Raw genomic sequence first — 20246 nt, 5'->3', positions numbered from 1 at the left:
CGGAAGCTACACTCAGGACAAACTAAAGCAAACCGTGTTCTAGTGCTGGTTCTGCAAGACAGCAAAGGCAAGGGTGTAGAAGCCAGGCCCCACGCCCTGCCGCTATCCCAAACACAGCCCTTTAGCTGCTAAAACGCTTCCACTGTTAAACAGTTTTTGAAAAGTCCCTATTTAGGAGGCACTGCTGCAATTCCTGTGTTATATGGCACTCTGAAATACAGTAGACATCCTACATGTGAAAAGCAGAGAGGAAAAAAACAAAGCAAAACAAAACTAAATCCACAAACTTGTTCATGGAAAACATAGTAGGACCTAATGGCAAACCAGACGAAATAATGAAGGATGAGCCCCACATGAAAAGGAAGGAAAGAAGGAAGGAAGGAAGGAAAGAAAGAAAGGAAAGAAGGAAGGAAGGAAATGTAAACTATAGAGCAGCAGCTAACCGTATGGGCTTGGACAAGAGCATCACAGATCCACCACGCAAATGCATCTGAGTGTTAAGGCACTGCTACTCCTGGCAGAAAACATACATGGCATTCTTCCTGAGATTAAGAAACAGTGAGCAGAAGGATCCAGAAGGTTGTAGGAAGTCCAGGACTACACTGTAGGTTATGAAGGGCACCTCTCTATATAATAAAGGAATACACCTGTGCAGCCCTCCAGACTGAGGATTCTGGCACTCTTCCTGTGTCCGTGTACGAGGAAAACATAAGCTGGCAACAACACTGTACTAAACATGCCATGAACAGTGCTCGTCATGAGCAGGTTTAACTCCCACGATACACTTTACAGATGAGGACATTTAAACTTAGAACTAGCATAGGATGTGGTAGGGCGGGGATTACTGTTTCTCAAAATGACTGCCTAAAGGAAAGAATGTATCAATCACAACACATAACAATGTTGCAGTCCAGGGCAGACCATGCAAATGAGCGGGGCAGACCATGCAGATGAGCGGTGCAAACCACCTACTGAGTCTATCAGGAAAAAAAAAAAGCCGCAACATTAAGTCACAGTGTGTAAGTTTCCTGGAAAACAATACAGTGTCAAAAATGGCAGCTATGCTTTATCACTCGACAGCAAAGATCAAAAGAGCAACACAGAAATTCACTGTCAGCAACTCACAGGCTTCTATTTGGCAAACTCATAGTATCTTCATCTATAAAGTAAGACCTTTCTGTCATCCAACCTACTCCAGAGTTGCTGCAAGGATAAATATTATGAATTTGAAAATGCTACGAAAAAAACACTGAGATATCAAGATATAAAAGACTACCATCCCATATCTTTTGCTTTTTAGAAATGCACCAAGATTATTCAGCAGGTAAAGGCACCCGCCACCAAGCCAGATCACCTAAGTTTAAGCCCCAGGACTCAGGTGGTGAAAGGAGAGAAACAGCTCCTGCAAGCTGTCCTGACTTCCACACAACCACGCCATGGGCTTACACACACACACACACACACACACACACACAGAGAGAGAGAGAGAGAGAGAGAGAGAGAGAGAGAGAGAGAGAGACACGAGGTGAGATACTAAATAAACAAAATATAATTTTTAAAATGCCTTCCCCAGCAGGAACTGTATCCTAGTCCCAAATATGTCTAAGTCAAAGGCAGAAGCAGCTCTTAGACCCTGGAATCCAGAGCCCAGCTTTGTGACACAGAAGGGAGAAAAAAGAGTAGAACAAAAAGAACTGTATTTCCAGATTAAATTAGTCTCTAAAGAAATTCAAAGTTAAAAATAAGTCTGTTTTATATACAACCCGTGCTTTGTAAAGTATAAGCCATGGAATTATCACCCACAACTTCTGATAGTCTTGGGTATTTAGCTATGATAAAACTAGTCATTTATAGTACAGCCAATCAATAAACATCTTTTATTTCAACTCAGTCGTTTGAGTTGGCCTAAGTCAAGGTCCCTTACTGCTGCTCTTCCAAGGCAGAAAAAGCAAAGTTTCAGGTTTTCTTCCACTGTTGAGGGGAAGGGAAGCATCCAGTGAATACTAGACCATGCACACGAATAACATGCTATAGTCTATCAACTGACTTGCTCTCTGTGATCAGACACATAGCCTGTCCCTTCTCGGACGCGGTCCACAAGCTCTCTTTTGGTACCTGAACAGATGGTTTCCAGGAGTAAGGCTCACATCGCTAATCACACAATCCGCCAAGTGCCTACCTTTTTAATTATTCCACCTCATGAGGAAAACACTTCATAGCGAAAGAGCTCTAGCTATCAAAACGCATTACGTCTTTCATCTCCACTACAGCACTCTCTTGGAGAGAGTTTTGTAAATTAAAAATGAAAGGGTGAGGTTAAACGTTTTACCCAGCGTCAAATAATTCGTTTATTCATTATTGGGGCAGAGAGGGTGCACACTATGAAATTTCATCAATCCTAAGGTCATTGAAATTATTAGCTCAAACATATTGTATACATATGCACCCAATATGTCCAAGATTAAACATCAACAATACATAGCATACCAAAGTACAGCTATTTTTACATGCTACACGGGGGAGGGGTTCTAACTTAGCATTCCTTCTGTCCTGTATCCATAAATTCTTTAGAACTTGGGGGAGGGGGTGACACCTGTCACTGCCGCATATCCATAATGTTTTACATTCTGCGTGACTATTAATATACTTAATTCTTTAAACTGTAAATAAGTGGAGAGAGAGAGAGAGAGAGAGAGAGAGAGAGAGAGAGAGAGAGAGGCGTGCATTGATGTCCATGTCGCCAGGTTTCGTGAATATGCCACTCAAACCCTCCTAGCCCACGATAGGCAGGGAGCCCAGCGCTGGCCACTCAACTTGCGGCGCGCCAGGCCCCGCACGCCGTCGGCACGGAGACTCGGCGTCCCCTCGGGGCCCCTGGCCTCGCGGGAGGACGCGGCCGGCAGGCGGGCGCCCCGGCCAGGCTCCGCTCCGCGCCCGGCAGGCGGGGGACAGGGTCGCAGCAGGCCAGGCCTAGCCGCCCCCGCCCCGCGCCGCGGCTTCCGTCCTCATCCCGCTCCCGCCGTCGTTACCTCTTGGGCGCCGGCGGCTGCTCCATGGCGGCCGGTGGCAGAGAGAGGGGCCGAGTGGACCGTGAAGGCCGCAGGGAGGAGAGGAGCCTGGGAGCAGCCGGCCGAACGCGGGGCACCGCACCGGGAAACTCCCGGGAACTCGGACCAACTTTCCCGTAACTCCGCGGCGGATCTCCCTCCCGCTGCAGAACGAGGTTCCTCCCGGCCGCCCCGCCCCTCGGCCGTGGCCCGCAGCTGCGAGCCGCTGGGAAGAGCCCGGCGCAGCGGAGGGAGGGTGGGCGGGGCGGAGCGCGGCCGGGAAGGGTGGGCGGGGCCTGGCGCGGCCCGGAGGGGTGGGCGGGGCCAGGCGCTGGCAGTCCCGGCGGAGAGCAGCAGCCTGGAGGAGTGCGCTGCTCTCTGCTCAGAAGGGCGGTGCTATCAGAGAGAAACACCTCGCCGGCCCAATAGCTGCTCTGCTTGGTGAAAGTGTGCTAGCCCACTTGGGATTTGGCTCATTGCTCTAGCTTCCTCAAGGACACATGCCAATCATCTTGTAAATCTGTTTGAAGTATAACTGCCCACACTCCACTCTCTAGTCCTGTTTATAATTGTTAGGTATTATTATTAGTTATGTTCCCCTAGCCTTAAAACACTTGGCGTTTGTAACCGCAGTAGTTGGGATACTTCTGGAAATTCTGGTTGGTTTTGATTGTGTACAAGCGCAATAATTACAGTCAAATGACAGAAAATAGTTACTGCAGTGATCTCACTGTGCACCACAGTTAGAACGCCAGAGCGTTGCTGCCTATCCTGTTCCGTAACATGGGAAACCTACCACTAGTTATGGTGCTTGGGAAAAGATACAAGAAAAATTTATTACCTTCTTTCTTAGGGCCTTGTCCCACCCCAACACACACACATACATACACAGACACACGCACACAACAGCCCTAACTCCATTGTAATATGACCCCTTACACTTTCATCTATTTGTCTACTATTTAACCTTTATGTACACACACATACACATACACGTTCTCACAACTATACAAATGAGTTTAGCTTATTTTATTAGAATATTCTTAAATGAAGAATTGTGCAAGGTTTTCTTAGAGGTTAGAACCGTTTATATGATGTGGATGTTGGGCACAATGAGTCTTAACCCAAATTTCGTGAATAAGAGAAGGAATTACACAGCTTTATACATGCTCCACCCACTCAGGACAATAACAAAACTAAGTCATTACAATGTCATGAGATGGTTCTGTAAGTACAGGCGCTTGCCACACCTTCCCCGTGAGTCCGAAGATTTAAGGAAAGAACAGACTTCACAGAGTTTTACACACACAGAGAGAGAAATGCCAGTGTTTTAAACATCAGTACTGAGACGCAGCATTGAAACTGTCCCTGATTTCCACCCAACCTCATTCTTTTCCACGTTTTAGCATCTTAAGAAGTTCATGTCACCTTTTTATTTTTCCAGTTTATCAGACTTTAACGTGGGCTCAGCTTATCCTCCTTAACAACGGGTTCCTTGCCTTACCAACCATATTCTGCAGGAAGCCATCCCCCAGGACAACCACCAGCACCACGGCAGCCAGGGATTGCTGGCAGATGCTTGATGCCAGTACTCTATGTTGAACTTTTTCTTCTCGGACAATCATCCCAACCGCACTGTGAGTCATCTGCAGGCCAAACTCTAGAGCCAACTCTCCCTGCTTCTCCCATAAGCAAGGGCCTGACCCGTCCAGCTCTGGGCTGAGAGATTCCTCTTGCTAACCCAGTTTTGCTACCCTTCTGTAGCTGCTGGTTGCAGTGAGTGCAGCCAATGCTGTGCTTACCACACCACTGCCCTTGGCTCCTGGGATAGACGCAGGAGGAAGTCAGAAGAAGAAAAGAACATGCGTGCTACGTGCTTATTCTTCTAACCATGGTCTGCTGAGGTCACCTAAAGTGTTCCTTTCCAAACAAACCAACACCTTGCCTCTCTTGCCCTCATCCCTCTGGGTCTAGGGGTTTGCGGTGATTTGAATGTGGATGACTCACACAGATGGGTTCTATTGGCTCCTGGTTTTATCAGATTATAAAGCTACCCAAGAGAGGACCCATGCATGAGAGGACCCATCCACATCACTCCTGGAGACACCCTATAATTTCATTCATCAAAAGAAGCAATGGAGAGGGGTTGCTTAGCAACTCTGTGAGTTGTAACTTGAGAGCCACCACAGCTTCTGTATGGTTATTGCTGAGATACCCAGAAGCCTGTATTCTGCTACTCCCCTGGGCATCTCTCTTTCTCCTAAACCCTGTATTTAAAATCTATGTTCAAGCAAATCTTTTGTCAAAGCGCAGGTCTTCTTTGAGAAGCTCACACCCGCATTCCTGTGCTTTTATTATTTTCTTGAGTGCTTTTTTTTTTTAATGAAACCCAAACTCTGAAATTCTTCTTAATGTCAAAGCCAGGGATCTGGGTTTGTCTGAGTCTGGGTCCTTAAAAAGATTCATCAGGACATTGAGGGTAGAGTGATGAACCATGTTTCTACCCTGATTTGCACAGGACTGGGGATTGAACCCAGGGCTTTGTGCATGCTAGGCAAGCCCTCCACCAACTGAGAGATGGCCTCAGCCCAAGAATGTCATGTTTTAAGATGGTACCCAACCCCATCCTAGAAGCTCCTGGGAATTTCCCTTTACCGGCCCAAAGCCAACAAAGAGATTGAACATGGAGTGTCAACGCCTGTTCACACTGATTGTGGTTTCCGTAGAACAAGACTGGGAGCAGCCTGTGACTAGAACAGGAAAGCTGAGATGCCGTTACTAAGAGAGAACAGGAAACGTTGTTATTAGGCAACAGCGAGAGCATCTGCTTCATGTAAACTCCTAAGGCATTCATTCCCTGGGTGAGTGTTTGTTGGATGAATGGACCCATTTCCACAGAGAAAACATGAAGAATGTTAAGACATCACACCACAAATGCATGAATTATATATCGAAGGCAGAGTGGGGAGGCGTAGTTTCAAGGACAAACATTTGTCTAGTACGTGTGAGACCCTGGGTTCAATCTCCCAACTCTAGAGCAAAGACACAAACAGATAAAAACGAGTGTGCCATAGGTCATTTTGTTTACCTGTATTGCCTGCTTTTCAAAATGGAAAGGCATTCTTTTAAAAAAAAATTTTTTTGGGATTTGTATGAATAGGAGCGGTTTCCCAAATGCATTTACGTGAACTAAATGTGCACTTGGTACCTGCATAGATCAGAAAGGGCATCTGATCCCCTGGACCTGGAGTTCCAGAAAGTTGTGAGCTGCCATGTGGGCACCTGAAACCAAATCCAGGTCCTCTGCAAATACAGCAAGTGCTCTTAGCCACAGAGCACCTCTCTAGCTCCTAAATATTATTGTTTCTTTACAAGATAATATGATGTTGACCTTTAAAAAGAGCAGGCACTAGAGAAATGTTGCAGCAGAAAAGGATTTGCTCTGCTGCTTGGTGTGTTGGCTCTCCTGGCTTTCTACAGCATGGCATGTGCAGCCTCTGAGACACTTGACTCTAGCAGTACATAACAGCAGCGGCTTTCTGGTGGCCAGTGGCTTCCCACCAGCACACCTGCCCTCCCCTCATCCACTTAACTACCTTGGCAGGAACAGTCTCCCACAAAAGTTCTGGAGGACTGAGATCTAGAAAGCTCTGTGAGTGTCCTACCACAGCTGTCACACACCTGTGCCCTCTGTTAGGTCTCAAAGCTGGGACGAATGGCTAACTGAGGTGCATATTTAACATGTCAAAGCAGACCTGGCTACCAGGCTCTCCCGGCATCCCTCAGTCCCCACCTATTTATTACACATTCCTTCTGGCTGACATACCCTACCCCCCTACCCTAAACTTCTCTAGCCCAGGGGCTGAGCTGCCCTTCCCAATATAATCCAGCCATTTTGGTCACCTGGCCCTCTTCTCCTCACAGCTCAGGGTCACGTTCACTCTGGACTCTCCCAGACATCCCTGCCTGTGCCCATGCTCTCCTTTTTATCTACAATAAACTTTCTCTTCTGCCATATCTAGGTGCAGTCGCGTCTTGCTTTTTATTTCTTTTCTTCATTCACCTCTCCAATATGGAGCTCAGTCCTGAGGGCATTGGGTTTGGGGTGCTCTGTCTCAGCTCTTTGCAGAATATTGTCCATTGTGTGTGTTATCGCCTTAGTCCATCATAGGACACCGAAAGCTACAGGGCTAGAAATGATACTGATTTATTTCTCAAAGTGCTTGCAGGTGAGAAGTCTAAAATCAAGGCACTGGTGAGGACCACTGCTCATCCGCTGACGACCTTCTTCAATCCTCACGTGGTGGAAGAGGCGAGCAGATCCTCCGGCCTTTTTTAGTGGGCGCTGATCCCATTAATGAAGGCATAACCTAATTATTTCCCAAAAGCCTGTCTTATTGATGTGACAAAACACCTGGCAAAAGCAACTTAAGGAAAGGAAATTTTGACTCATAGTTCAAGGATACAGATGAATAACAGATGAATGAAATGAGGAGACGTCTGCTCCAAAGTGTGGCAGAGAAGGAGGATTTTATTGTAGATATGAGGGAGACTACATCCAGAGACATCTGGAGAGCACAGACTGAACCAAGCCATGAAAGGAGAGGAAGAGAGGAGGAGGAGGAACAGAGAGAGAGAAAGAGAGAGAGAGAGAGAGAGAGAGAGAGACAGAGAGAGACAGAGAGAGACAGAGAGAGAGAGAGAAACAGACAGACAGACAGACAAGATGGGAAAGAGCTAGCCAAAAAGAATGTAGCCAAAATGGCAGGTTTATACATAGGCTGGGGAGGTTTAGAAGTGCTGGGAGGAGCCCCAGGTACTGAGTGAGCTGAGAGGCCAGAGTGCACTTTGATATGCTGAAAGACACCACAGTTAGCCTTTGGTCCCAGTATTCTTTGGGGACTGACAACAGGGAAAGCATGGTAGCCCTTATTGGCCTGCAACTCACTGTGTAGCTCAGGCTGACCTCCAACTTAGAAGGGCCTTCCTTGGCTCTCAGCCCTGGGTGTTGATATCACAGGCATGAGCTGCCATACTGACCTCTAAGTAGTCTTTAAACCACAGTTCAGTGGAGAGTGAGGTATGACTTTCACACGTACTCTGGTGCCTCATATTTGACCATGTCCCCTGGAGAGGGAGACCTGGTGGCACTCAGAGGAAGGATGGCAGGCTACCAAGAAGAGACTTGATACCCTATGAGCATATAAAGGGGAAGGAAGTCCCCCTTAGGAACAGTCATAGGGGAGGGGAATAAGGGGAAAATGGGAGGGAGGGAGGAATGGGAGGATACGAGGGATGGGATAACCATTGAGATGTAACAACAATAAATTAATTTTTAAAAAAAGAAAGAAAGAAAGAAAGAAAGAAAGAAAGAAAGAAAGAAAGAAACATTTTGGTTGTGAGCCTAGCCTTTAACATCTGAGCCCACGGGAGCTCACAGGGACTGAACCATCAACCAAAGAGCGTGCTTGGGCTGGACCCAGGCCCCCAACACATATGTAGCAGATGTGTAGTGTTATAGCATGGTCTGGTGCTTTGTATTTGGTTGTTAATGTTCTTGCTCCCCAAGGTCGGCTTGCTGTCTCTTGTGAGCAATCCTTCGGGTATATCAAAATGATATTGTGTAACCTTGCCTCCAAAGTTGCCTGATTGGCTGAATTAAAGCCTACATCTGGGAGGGGCAGACACGAGGTGGGCAGGGAGGACAGAAGGATCATGTGAAGAAAGGAAGGCAGAGACAAGAGAGGAGAGGAAGAAGTGGGGATCACCACGAGTTAATCTAAAGAAGAACCATGTGGCCAGGAGGAGTTTGCTCTGAGGACCAGATCAGTGATGGAGAGAAACATCCTAAATAAGTAACATGTGCAAGTATTTATGGGTTATTGGGTGGGAAATGGCCCAGATAAGAATTATTAGAGCAATTGGCTTGGGCCATGGGCCTGGGAGGAAGAGGATAGGTTAGGGGTATAGTTTCTGCCCAGCTCCGTGTATAGGCATATTAAAAATCTAACAGGTAAACTGGGCTATAATCCCAGCACTTGTGGAGGCAGGGACAGGTGGATCTCTGTAAATTCTTGGCCAGCCTGGTCTACAAACTGAGTCCAGGACAGCCAAGGCTACACAGAGAAACCCTGTTAAAAAAAAAAACCAAAAAAATAAAAATAAAAAAACAAAAATAAAAATAAAAAAGCAGGTGTTGTGTCTTTTATTAATATGGTAGCAGATGAAATAATAACTACCACAGTAATCACATGGCTTAACAGTAAATGTTCATAGCATATTTTCTACACCAGTTTGTTTGTTTGTTTGGTCCTAGACTTGCTTTGTAGACCAGGCTGGCCTACAACTCACAGTGATCCACCTGCCTCTGCCTCCCAAGTGCTGGGATTAAAAGTGTGTGCCATCACTCCCAGCTGCAGTTTGTTCTTCATGTGGGTCCCCTAACCATTAGAGTGATGCTCTGTGCCCTGCCCCCCACTGTCTCTGATGTTGCCTGCCTTTGGATCCCTTTCCCCATAGCTGGGTAGCTGGGCTGCATTGTCTAACCTTAGTGGGAGACAATGTACCTAGTCCTGCTGTGGCTTGATATACTGGGGTGGGTTGGTACCCATGGGGGGGCTGCTCTTCTCTGAGGGGGAGGGGATGGGGGAGGGGTGGGAAGGTGGGACTGAGAGGAGAGGAAGGAGGAGGCCTGTGATCAGACTCTAAAGTGAATTTTTAAAAAGCAAATATTGATGACTTGTAATTAGTTATATTTTTTTTTAAATGTGGACATGGTTATTTTTTAGAGAAAAATATATTTAGTGCTAGAAAAGTATAGATCATGTGCCTTTGATGTGTAGCATTTTCCAACTGCAATAATTTACCAAATCTTAGCCATGATTTCTAAAAGGAAATAAATAACATTTTATGTTTCAACTTATAACAATGTTTCAAATATGAAAAGTGTTAATTTAATATTGATTAATCAAATTAATTAAATAGTAGCAGGGAAGGTTATCCTTTTTTCTTTTTCTTTCTTTTTTCTTTTTCTTTTTTTTTTTCTTTTTTTTTTTTTTTTTTTTTGAGATAGGGTGTCCCTGGCTGTTCTGGACTCTCTTTGTAGACCAGGCTAGCCTTGAACTCACAAGGATCTGCCTGCCTCTGTCTCCAGAGTGCTGGGATCACAGGCATGCCCATCTCCTTGCTGGGAATGGTGTCCTTTCTAGCTTCCCAGCCGCATTAATGTTACGAAGGAAATGTACTAATGACTGACACAAGGAACATGATAAGCCATTAGCATGACAGTTAGCCAGAGTTTAAGTTATTGTCAGTGTAGTTCTGTGGGATATCACTGATGGTTATCTACCAGGAGGTTTCTAAGGAGGAAGTTCCAGGCCTATTCTGAAAAGTTTGGGATTGTCATCATGGAAAATAGCCACTCTTCCTCATTTGCCCTGTTGACGTCTCAATGACCTGCATCGCCCACATCAACAGCCACTGAGTGCTACCTGTGTGCTAAGAGCTTCTGTACACTTTCTTCCTTAGCTTTATGGATCTAATTATTTAATGCAAATTGCTTTGGAAGCCATTCCCAGTTCACACTGAACACACGGACTGTGAAGGCCTGAGCTGAAGAAAGGGAAGGAGGCATGAAAGGTGGAAAAAATTTTCTTGCTTCACAGTTCGAAGATGAGAAATGCACATAGGCCTTCCTACAGGATGAGCCCTGCGTGTGTGTTGTGTTGTATTTCCAATTGGCTCCTGCCCAAAAAATAAAACCAAAAAAGAACTTCCATGGATTGTTACCGACGAGTGTATTGGATATCTAATGAAGACAGAACACTTTTGCTGTAGTTTGGATCCATGTTGTGAAGGCTTATTAGCACATGGAGTGGTGCTGTTGGGAGGCTGTGGGATTTTTAAGGGGTAAGGCCTAGTAGGAGGTCTTCGGCTATTGGTGACAGACCCTCGGAGGAGACACTGGAACTCTGACCCTTTCTTTCTCTTTCACTAATTCCTGGTCCTGAAGGAAGTACTTGGCAACACTGCACACGCCCACTATAATGTATGGTCTCAAAACAGGGCCAATGACCATGAGCTGAACCAGAATTGCAAATTTCCAATAATCTTAGTTGTCAACCTGACTGAATCCAAAATGAACGAAAAGACATAACTCATGAGACATTTTCATATATCTATTTAGAAATATCCATTATTAGTAAAGACTTTCTTCTGACTGAGCATGATTTTATGAATTTGCAATCTCAATTCCATGAATAATTCCTGAAAAAGATATATATAAACAAATATCGATGAGCACGAGTTTTATTTTATCTCTGAAGCAGGATGAAGCAGGAAATACTGTACTGTTAAGGGAAATGACGAAAGAGGTTATGAAATGTATATACTGTGTTATAGAAGAGCGAAGCTGTGATTGAAATGGCTCTGCTGACATGGAAAGGCCTCTTAGGGAAGTGGGATGTTGCTCAGTGGTGGCTCACACCTGTGATAGACGCACTGCCCTGGATTCAGTCCTCCACACCGCATCTACACAAATGTCTGAATGCATAATGAGACTTTCTCTTTTTTTCTTCTAGGGTAATAAAATGCTCCAATCAGCCTGTCTACACCAGGTATAACCAGCCTCCTAGAGTTAGGATTGACCAAGTGGCTACATTCTGGCCAATGAGGTTAAAGCAGAGGTATTTGTGTAAATTACTGGGAACTTCCATAGTTCATTAAAACAAGCAAACAAACAGCTGATACATTTTATTGACTAATTCTCAATAGGTCAAATAGCAATGGTTTGTTCTTGTAGATCTGTGGGGCAGCTGAGACAGCGGGGCTCCCCGCGTTCACACCAGGTCCAGGCTGAAGGGTGGCTGTTCATGAGAGGAAGCCCTTCTAGTGACAGCAGAGAGACAGGAGGAGGCACAGAACATGCCGGCTGCTGAGGGCCTGGCCTGGAAACAGTGACTTCTGCCTACAGGGTGCTCACCAAGCCAGTTCACACAGTCAGAGTCGAAGGCATGAGGCAGGGACGCGCACTCGATCCGCGAAGGCTCCATGGCGAGGACGGGAGGTGAAGGTGAGGAGGGGACTGGAGCAGCCTACGATGCAGATCTTACTTGCAGATTCTAACAGGAATGGTCTAAGGCATCAGGGTTTGGAGTGGAAAATGAAATCAACTGGAAGCAAGGCCCACGCTCTTTTAATCTGACCATCATGAAGTTTTACTTTTTGACTCTGGCATATTAGGATAAATTATGTGCATGTTTCATCTTTTAAGAAAACTTTTCTTTGCTACCACAGTGTGCTTATTGCTGAAAATGAACTCCATGTTGTCAAGTTCCCAGAAACACAGAAGAAAACTAGTAACAAATAAGAAACAGGAGAGAGACCTGTGAATTTATTCAGGAAGGCACTGGCATCTTTACGTCTTTTCCAAATAGAATTATAATGTGTCTGTCACTGTCTACATGATTTATGAAGGTCGATTGTACTAATGTCATCCACACTCCTTCCAAACCTCCGAGGTATTCAGTCATTCTATCTAGAAATATTACTAGTGTCACTTTCTAACATTTGTAATTCTTCTTTTGGTTTTCTGCCTAAATGTTGGTTTTAAATTTGGGAATAAAGTTATTGGAAGTTTTCTCGCCAAAAAGTATTATGGTGACAGTTTAGAATACTTTCAAATACAGTTTTATTCTTGACATATATATTACATGTTATATTATATTTGCATATGATGTATACATACACGTATCTTTACCATTGTGTGTGTTGTTGGGGAATCAAATCTAGAGCTCCATACATGCTAGGCAACCCTACTACTAAGAAAAAAAACCAATTCCATTCTTTTAAACTTTTATTGAATTACATCTTTACTTACTTATTTTTTTGTAAGGGATGGCACACCCTTTAGCATGTGTGTGGAGGTCAGAAGACAGCTTTTGGGAGTCATTTCTTTCCATCAACCATGTAGCTCCTAGGGGTTGGACTCAGGGCTCCAAGTGTGGCTGCAGGAGCCTTGATTCACTGAGTCAACTTGCTAGCTCCTTTATTCTTTTAAAAGAGGATTTTTTTTCTTAAGTTATTTATCTTTGGATATCATTCATTAATGATTAGGGAGCTATTAGGTATTTTTTTTTTTATTATCCTTAGGAAATCCTCCTAACTTCCTGGATATTGAAACACAGTTGGATTCCGGGGAGCAATGGTTGATGCCGATGATTATCTACTGTGTAATTGGAATTGACCTAACATCTCATTAAGATGTTAAAATCTGTCAATTGCAATATTCCGAAGCTGTGGAACCCGGAAAAGATTGCTTCGCATGCCTACTATACATCTGTGGAAGGACAGCCCTGCCTTTCTTTGATGTCCAGCAAAACCACATCTGAGTGTGGCATGTGTGTAGCATCCCAGTGCGATGCACCTGGACTACAAGTCAACGCACAATTATTGAGTATTTCTGCTTCCTGGCTTAGACCTTTGATTTCTGTACTTTATTTCCCTGGACAATTCTGCCTCTGCCAGATAAAACAGCGTTTCCAAGTTCTTGTACACATTGCTTTTGCTCTTTAAAACTTACATTCCTAAACTCAGACCTAGTTAAACCCTTCAAAGGGTCTTCAGTATGAAAAAGTCACTTCGAGTACAATGGTCAGATTTACTGCAGTAGCAAACAATTCAAAACCCTTCATCTTGGAAAAGTGAGCTCTGACTTCTCGCTTGCCATGTCTGGCTGTTGTAACAAAGGCAGCAGGGTCCCATCTCAGTGGGTACAAACCTAGACAAGCATGGTCAGGACACAAAAAGCAGTGGAGGAAAATGCAACGTTATTTCCAAAGCTATGCCCTCCTTGAAAAAAAAGCATAGGGATTTTATCTGGGGATATGCATGTATACACATGTATATATATATTCACATATATGTATACATATATACACATGTAGTGTTCATATATAAATAGCATATATATATGAAAATATATCTATATGTGTATATATGTATATATATGAAAACACTTTGGGTTGGGTGTTTTCAGTTAAGGAGTACACTTCCGAGCACACTTCATTCCAGGCCATTATCCGAGGAGAGACTGCATTTTGGAGGATGTTTAGCTCAAAGAGCATGGAACATAGGTTTGAAAGGTTACAGTGACGGTCAGGAATGCCTCTGAATGTGGACACCTTTCACTGTACAAAGCTGGAGCTGGAAATAACAGAAGAAACACTCACTGGTACATTGATGTAGGAGTTTTCCCTGAAGGTGTTTGACTCACACAGCACTGGCACTTACAACTCAGCTCTGTGCCTCCTCCTTCTGGGTCCCACCATGAAGGGCTGTGCTGTTCTCCCGGCAGCGGAGACAACAAAACACTGGGCAGTGCTGGACCCATGTCACTTCCTCTGATGCAAGTCACAGACGAACATGAGAGCCGGAAGGATGAACACTTTGTCATCAGGAAAGGAGAGTCACCCTTCAGATAGGTTCTAAACAGCAGCCCTCCCTCCCTCCCTTCCTCCTTCCCTCCCTCCCTCCCTCCCTCCCTCCCTTCCTCTCTCTCTCTCCCCTCCCTGGGACTTTAGTTATGACTAATGGCAGGTATATAGTAGGGAGACCATGGTCAGGGGAGGTGAGTGTGGGAGGCTGCTTATGGGAAAACCTACGGAGATTTCCAATTAACAATTTCCCTTACTCTAGTTTCCGATGCTGCTCTGATCCACACTAGGAGCAGGTATGCATATATTACTAAAGATATTGAAGTTATTGCGGTACTTCCAGACCTCGGCCCTTTAGAGATGCACCAGGAAAGCACTACAGAGAAACGCTCTTCATCAGTTTTGCCCAGTCCCTTCCTGGCACTGTCATCAGGTCCCCCAAGTCACTATGCGGAAGGAAGTACACACAAGACAAGAACAGGTGATGGCAGCTGCTGAGGCTATTTGGCCGAGACTGTCCTTTCAAAGGTGTTTTGTTTGGGTTTCAGTTTTTGTGCCGCAAAGGCACACCAATTAGCTATTTTAGACAAACTAACTACTGGCATAATTTCTATGGGAGTATATTTGGAAAGCCCCTGGGCATGAAAAGGCTTAATTATAGATGAAGCTGAACTTGTCAAAATGGATGCTCTGGCTCAAGCACTAGGTGTTGAGCTGCATTGGATAAGGCCACTCTGGCTCTAGCACTGGCTCTTAAGGGATGCAGTCATGCCAAAAGTCACTGGCATTCATACAGGAAGAAAGCCTGCACCCTGGCAGCTGACACCCCAGGAAGGACTGAAATGACACCCTTCCTCAAGGCCACTTGAGGGAGATTTTAGCATCTTTAACCACAAAACACCTGGACTTACTAGTTTCTAAATATTGGAAATTGCTGATAGAAAGTGTTGTGGCTGTAGCTGGGAATGGTGGCCCAATCATTTAACCCCAACACCTGAGAGGCAGGTAAATCTCTGTGAGTTCCAGGCTCACCTGGTCTACACAGTCTGATATATGTTCACTGAAAATACCTACTTTTTTTTTCTGCATCTTTTCTGCTACCATTTCTACTTCCCTTGTTATTGTTTTTGCTTTTAAAAGCTCTCCTTTAGATTTCTATAGTTACTATTGACATAAAAATCAACAAATTCATTATGTTAGGCAGAGTTCAATTGTAGACAAAAAGAATTCACTCAAGGGCTGCTAAGATGGCTTGATGGGTAAGGGTGCTTGCTGCCAAGCCTGATGACCTGGGTTCAATCCCCAGGATGCACATGGTGGAAGGAAAGCACTGACTCCTCTGAGCTTGCCTCTGCCCCCAAATGTGAACTGTGGTATATCCACACACACAGAGGATGGATGGATGGGTGGATGGATGGATGAATGAATGGATGGATGGACGGACAGATAGGTGGATGGACAGATGGATGGATGGATGGATGGATGGATGGATGGACGGACAGACAGATGGATGGAGAGATGGATGGATGGACAGATTGATGGATGGATGGATGGATGGATGGACAGACGGACAGATGGATGGACAGATGGATGGAGTTTTAAAAAATTAAAGAAACCTGTCAGGCCAAGAAGTGGCTGCTGTCACTGTTGGCCATAGAGAGATAGACTCTTGTACGAGGGTTGCGGACACAGACACTGTAAAATAGTACCAGTCTTTCTGCTGAAGGGAGGCTGGGCTAGCCATGCTGTTCAGGAATCTCTTGCAAATGTCACTCAGAAGCGTTTAGCAGATGCCACCTCACAGTCAGAAATCCTCACTGCAGAGCATAGGGATAATTAGACTCAGTTTCCAGACTTCGGTGTAAACAGAGTCCTAATGCTGTGGGTTAGTGCGGTGCTGAAAGAACTGATTTTGTAATATCTGTCAAACTAACTAAAATTAATAAAGGGGATGTGTTAACTCACAGACCTGACTGGCCCCAGAGATGGAAACAGCTCTAGACACAAGTGGAGCTGGAGGGTAGAGCACGTTGCCAGCATCGTTCTCTCAGCCTGATTCTCCGCTCTGATTTTCCTTCACCTAGCACTTCCTGAGACCCTCCTATGTGCCGCGAACTGCTTTGAGTACTGAGACCCACAGTGAACAGTCTTTGCTCTGCTGGCGCTTCCCTTCCTGCTAGCTTCCCCCCACAGCTGCTCTGAAAATGGCAGCACAAATCACTGCTGAGAGCCATGAGCTCATAGACTACTTACTGCTCGAGATACCACACGAAGGATGGGCTTTCCTCCCCCAGAATCCATATGCATTCCATGCAGTAAATGACTCTAATTGGCTTTCTTGTGTGATGCATCGAAGACCAATTGGTGCTGAGCGGCCTGTGCCATCTGTCCTCCAGATGGTGAAGAGCTGCTCCAAAGAGGAGAGGTGCTGAAATGACAAAAGCTGTTGATGTCGATTCCATTCCATTCCTAAACTACCCCGGCTCTTACACACACACACACACACACACACACACACACACACACACACACACACACACACACTTTATAAGTGTTTCTTCCTCCTAAAGTTGAAGCTTCTCTTCTTTGAGTTAAAGCATTTCCTTCTCCAAGGAAACCACAGAGCTTTCCTTCCACTAAAAAGAAACAGTAATAGCATCACAGTGAGGACCCGCTAATGCAGTTTGATGCATCTTAAACTAATGCCTTTGGTGCACTCACTCACTCTCCGACAAAAACAAAAACGAAAAACACGTAAATCAGTTTTACCTTCCTGCGCATAACCTGGGAGCTCAGAGGCGCCTTCGTCACCTTGGACAGGTTCGTAACTGCTCTTTCCTGTTCTTCCTCTTACAAAATGGCAACTGTTTCACATTATGAACCAGAACTAACGCCACCTCCCAGAAGATCCAGCTTTGCATGAGATGGAGAGTAATTTGAATGCTTGAAATGTGGATCTGAGATCATGAGGCTGTGTTCTGTGTGTGTGTGTGTGTGTGTGTGTGTGTGTGTGTGTGTGTGTGTAAGTATGTGAAGATGTGGAAAAGTATGAGAGTGTGCGGAGTATAAGTGCGCATGTGTTATGTCTGAGTGTGTATGTAAGTGCACGTAAACTGTATGCAAACAATTATGTGTGAGTGCCTGAGCATGTGTTAATGTGTGAGAGGGAATGTATAAAAGCACATGAGTGTGAGTGCATGTGTATGATTGCATGATAATGTATGAGAGCCTGAAGGTAAATGTGTGCAAGTATGTGTATGACCATGTGTGAATGCTCTGTGCGTGAGTGTTGGCATGTATGGGACTATGTAAATGAATGTATTTTGTGAGTGTGCATGTGAGCATGTTTCTGTAAGTGTGCATGAGTATGAGAGGCATGATGAGAAAGTGTACACAAATGTATATACGTGCATTTGACAGTGTGTCCCGGTGGGAGGGTGGGAGGGTGTATGTGAGGATGTATTAGAATGTGAATGTGCGTGCATGTGGGCATGTATAAGTGTGCAAGTGTGAGTATATGTGTGAAAGCATGTTAGTGTTTAGGTATACAAGAGTATATGGAGTACACAGGAGCATGTTTGAGAGTGACTTCATGAGTTTGTGAGAATATGTTTGAACATATGTCACTGTATATTTCTTAGTGTATAAGTATAAAAGTGATGGCTGGCACAGATGTGTGAGACTAAATGTGTGGGTGAATTGCTTGTCTGCATGCCCATGTTATCCTGTGTGTGATGGGTAAGAGTGTGCCTGAGTATTTGGGAATGTGTGGGTGTCTGACCATGTGACTATATTTTTTAGTGGAAGTGTGAAACTGTCTGTGAACAAGTGCAAGGATGTGAAGTCCACTATCTGTGAGACCGTGAATGTTTGCACGTGTGTGTGAATATATGTGAGAACATGACCTTGAGTGTGTCAGTGTATGTATACTAGAGTGTGTGTGGGGGAAATGTGTGAATGTGTGTGTTTGTAAGTGACTCCATGTGTGAGAGTTACTGTGCAAATTTTGAGTTCCAATGAGTGTTAAAACTATATATGTGTAAGGTGTTTGAGCTTAAATGCATGAGCACGAATAAGTATGTATCCGTGTGAGAGTCTGTAAGTGTACATATGTCTATGTAAGCATAGAATGTGTTTGTGATTGAATAAGTGTGTGAATTAGTGTCATCGTGTGTGTCAGCCTGTGTGAATATTCATGTTTATTTGCACAAAAGCATGAGTGTGAATATGGAAGCACGCTTGAGTGTGCATTGTGAGTTTCTGTAACTGTATGAGTGAAGTTGTGTTGGACAGTGTATATGTGGGCATATGAGTATCTGAGTATGTGTAAGCACACATGGGTGTGTCAGTGTATGTATGAAAATTTGTATGCATATCTGAGCACATGATTTTTTGAGTGAGTGAGCATGTGTGTAAATATGAATGAGTGTATTTGTAAGATTGTGATAATGTGATTGTCTATGTGTTTACAAGCGAATGATTGTGACTGTGAGTGTACATCTGTGTGTCTGAGTGTGAACATGTGTGAGCACTTCCTTGTGAGTATATGTTTTCCTAGAATATTAGCATGTGTATAGCTATGTCTTGTATGTGTTTCAGGTGTGTGTTTGTGAGCACGTGAGTTGGATCTGAGTAGATGTATGTATGCAAGTGACAGCAAGAGTGTGAGTGTTTGAGTGTGTGTGAATGTAAATCTACGGCTGAACATATGAGGTATGTGGTAATGTGTCTGTATGTGCTAGTGAGTGTGTATATAAATGTGAATGTGTGTGAGTAGACTATGTAAGTGCATGTGTTAGTACACTAGAGTATGTGTGAATAAATGAGTGCGTGAAGTGCAATTACGTGATTGTTTTTACATGTTTGTGTATATGAGTGTGCATTTGAGAGTATGTACATGTGTGTATGTGAGCACATGTGTCACCATGTGTGTGTGCAAGTATATGACTGCTTGAGTCAATGTTTGAGTATGAATGAATGTGAGTGTACATGTGGCTGTGGGCATGCATGTCTGAACAGGTGTAACAGTATGCATGTGCGTGTGTATGAGTGAGTCAGCAAGAGCATGTGACTATGAATGTGGGTAAACGTGTGTGGGTGTGAGTATGTGAATGTATGTGCAAGTCTTAATTATGTGTATATAGGAGTGTCAGTCACATGCTCAGCCTTTTCTGGTGGAGGCAGGAGCTTAGCCGGAGCCTCCTCAGGCATTTTCTCCGTTCATGTCCGAGTGTTCTTCACATGGCTATAAAGCATCTTTAAGGCAACGGACGCTACATTCTCCGAGGAACTAGCCAGGCTTTCATCTGCCTTAACCTCCAGACTCCAGACCCCATACCAAGAAGAAGCTTAAACACTCGTTGGGGGGATCAGTGATGGGTACCAAAGCCTTTCTGATTTTCAGGCAACACGTAGCAGCAGCCTCTCAGGTCCAGGCCATTGCTGAAAGGCTGAGTCAGAAGGATCTTCACAGACAGCCTTTCTCTAGGCCCATCTTATCTTGTGCCTGGCGCGTTGCTGCAGCTGGACTATGCTGAAGCATGCTCGTCAGCTCTCTCGGTCAATCCACAGTAAACATAAAGAATATGAAATCAGAAGGTACCTCCCCAGGACACATGAAAGACTCCATTTGTGGAATAAATGAAGGTGTTGAGGAAGAGAAAGAGAAGGTGGAGGGAAAAGGAGAGAGAGAAGGAAGAAAGGAGGGAGGGAGGGAGAGAAGGCAAGAGACAAAATGTGTTAACTAACATTTAGTAATTTTGCCAAT

General features: G+C 44.6%; 1 protein-coding gene across 1 annotated transcript in view; it reads right to left on the bottom strand.

Moving 5' to 3' along the window:
• STK3 (serine/threonine kinase 3) overlaps positions 1-3295 on the bottom strand; it is a 248862-nt gene extending 245567 nt beyond the window's left edge. Inside the window, exon 1 of the mRNA XM_084749308.1 lies at positions 3030-3295. Within this exon, the coding sequence (XP_084605434.1) occupies positions 3030-3055 (26 nt within the window). The 5' untranslated portion in view covers positions 3056-3295. The remainder of the gene's footprint in view (positions 1-3029) is intronic.
• Positions 3296-20246: the final 16951 nt, after the last annotated feature.

Source organism: Acomys minous (genome assembly GCF_964271855.1).
Source record: "Acomys minous genome assembly, chromosome: 12".
In the NCBI taxonomy this organism is placed as follows: Eukaryota; Metazoa; Chordata; class Mammalia; order Rodentia; family Muridae; genus Acomys; species Acomys minous.
The sequence above is the reverse complement of the archived record's forward strand: the minus strand, read 5'-3'. Positions and strand labels throughout refer to the sequence as shown.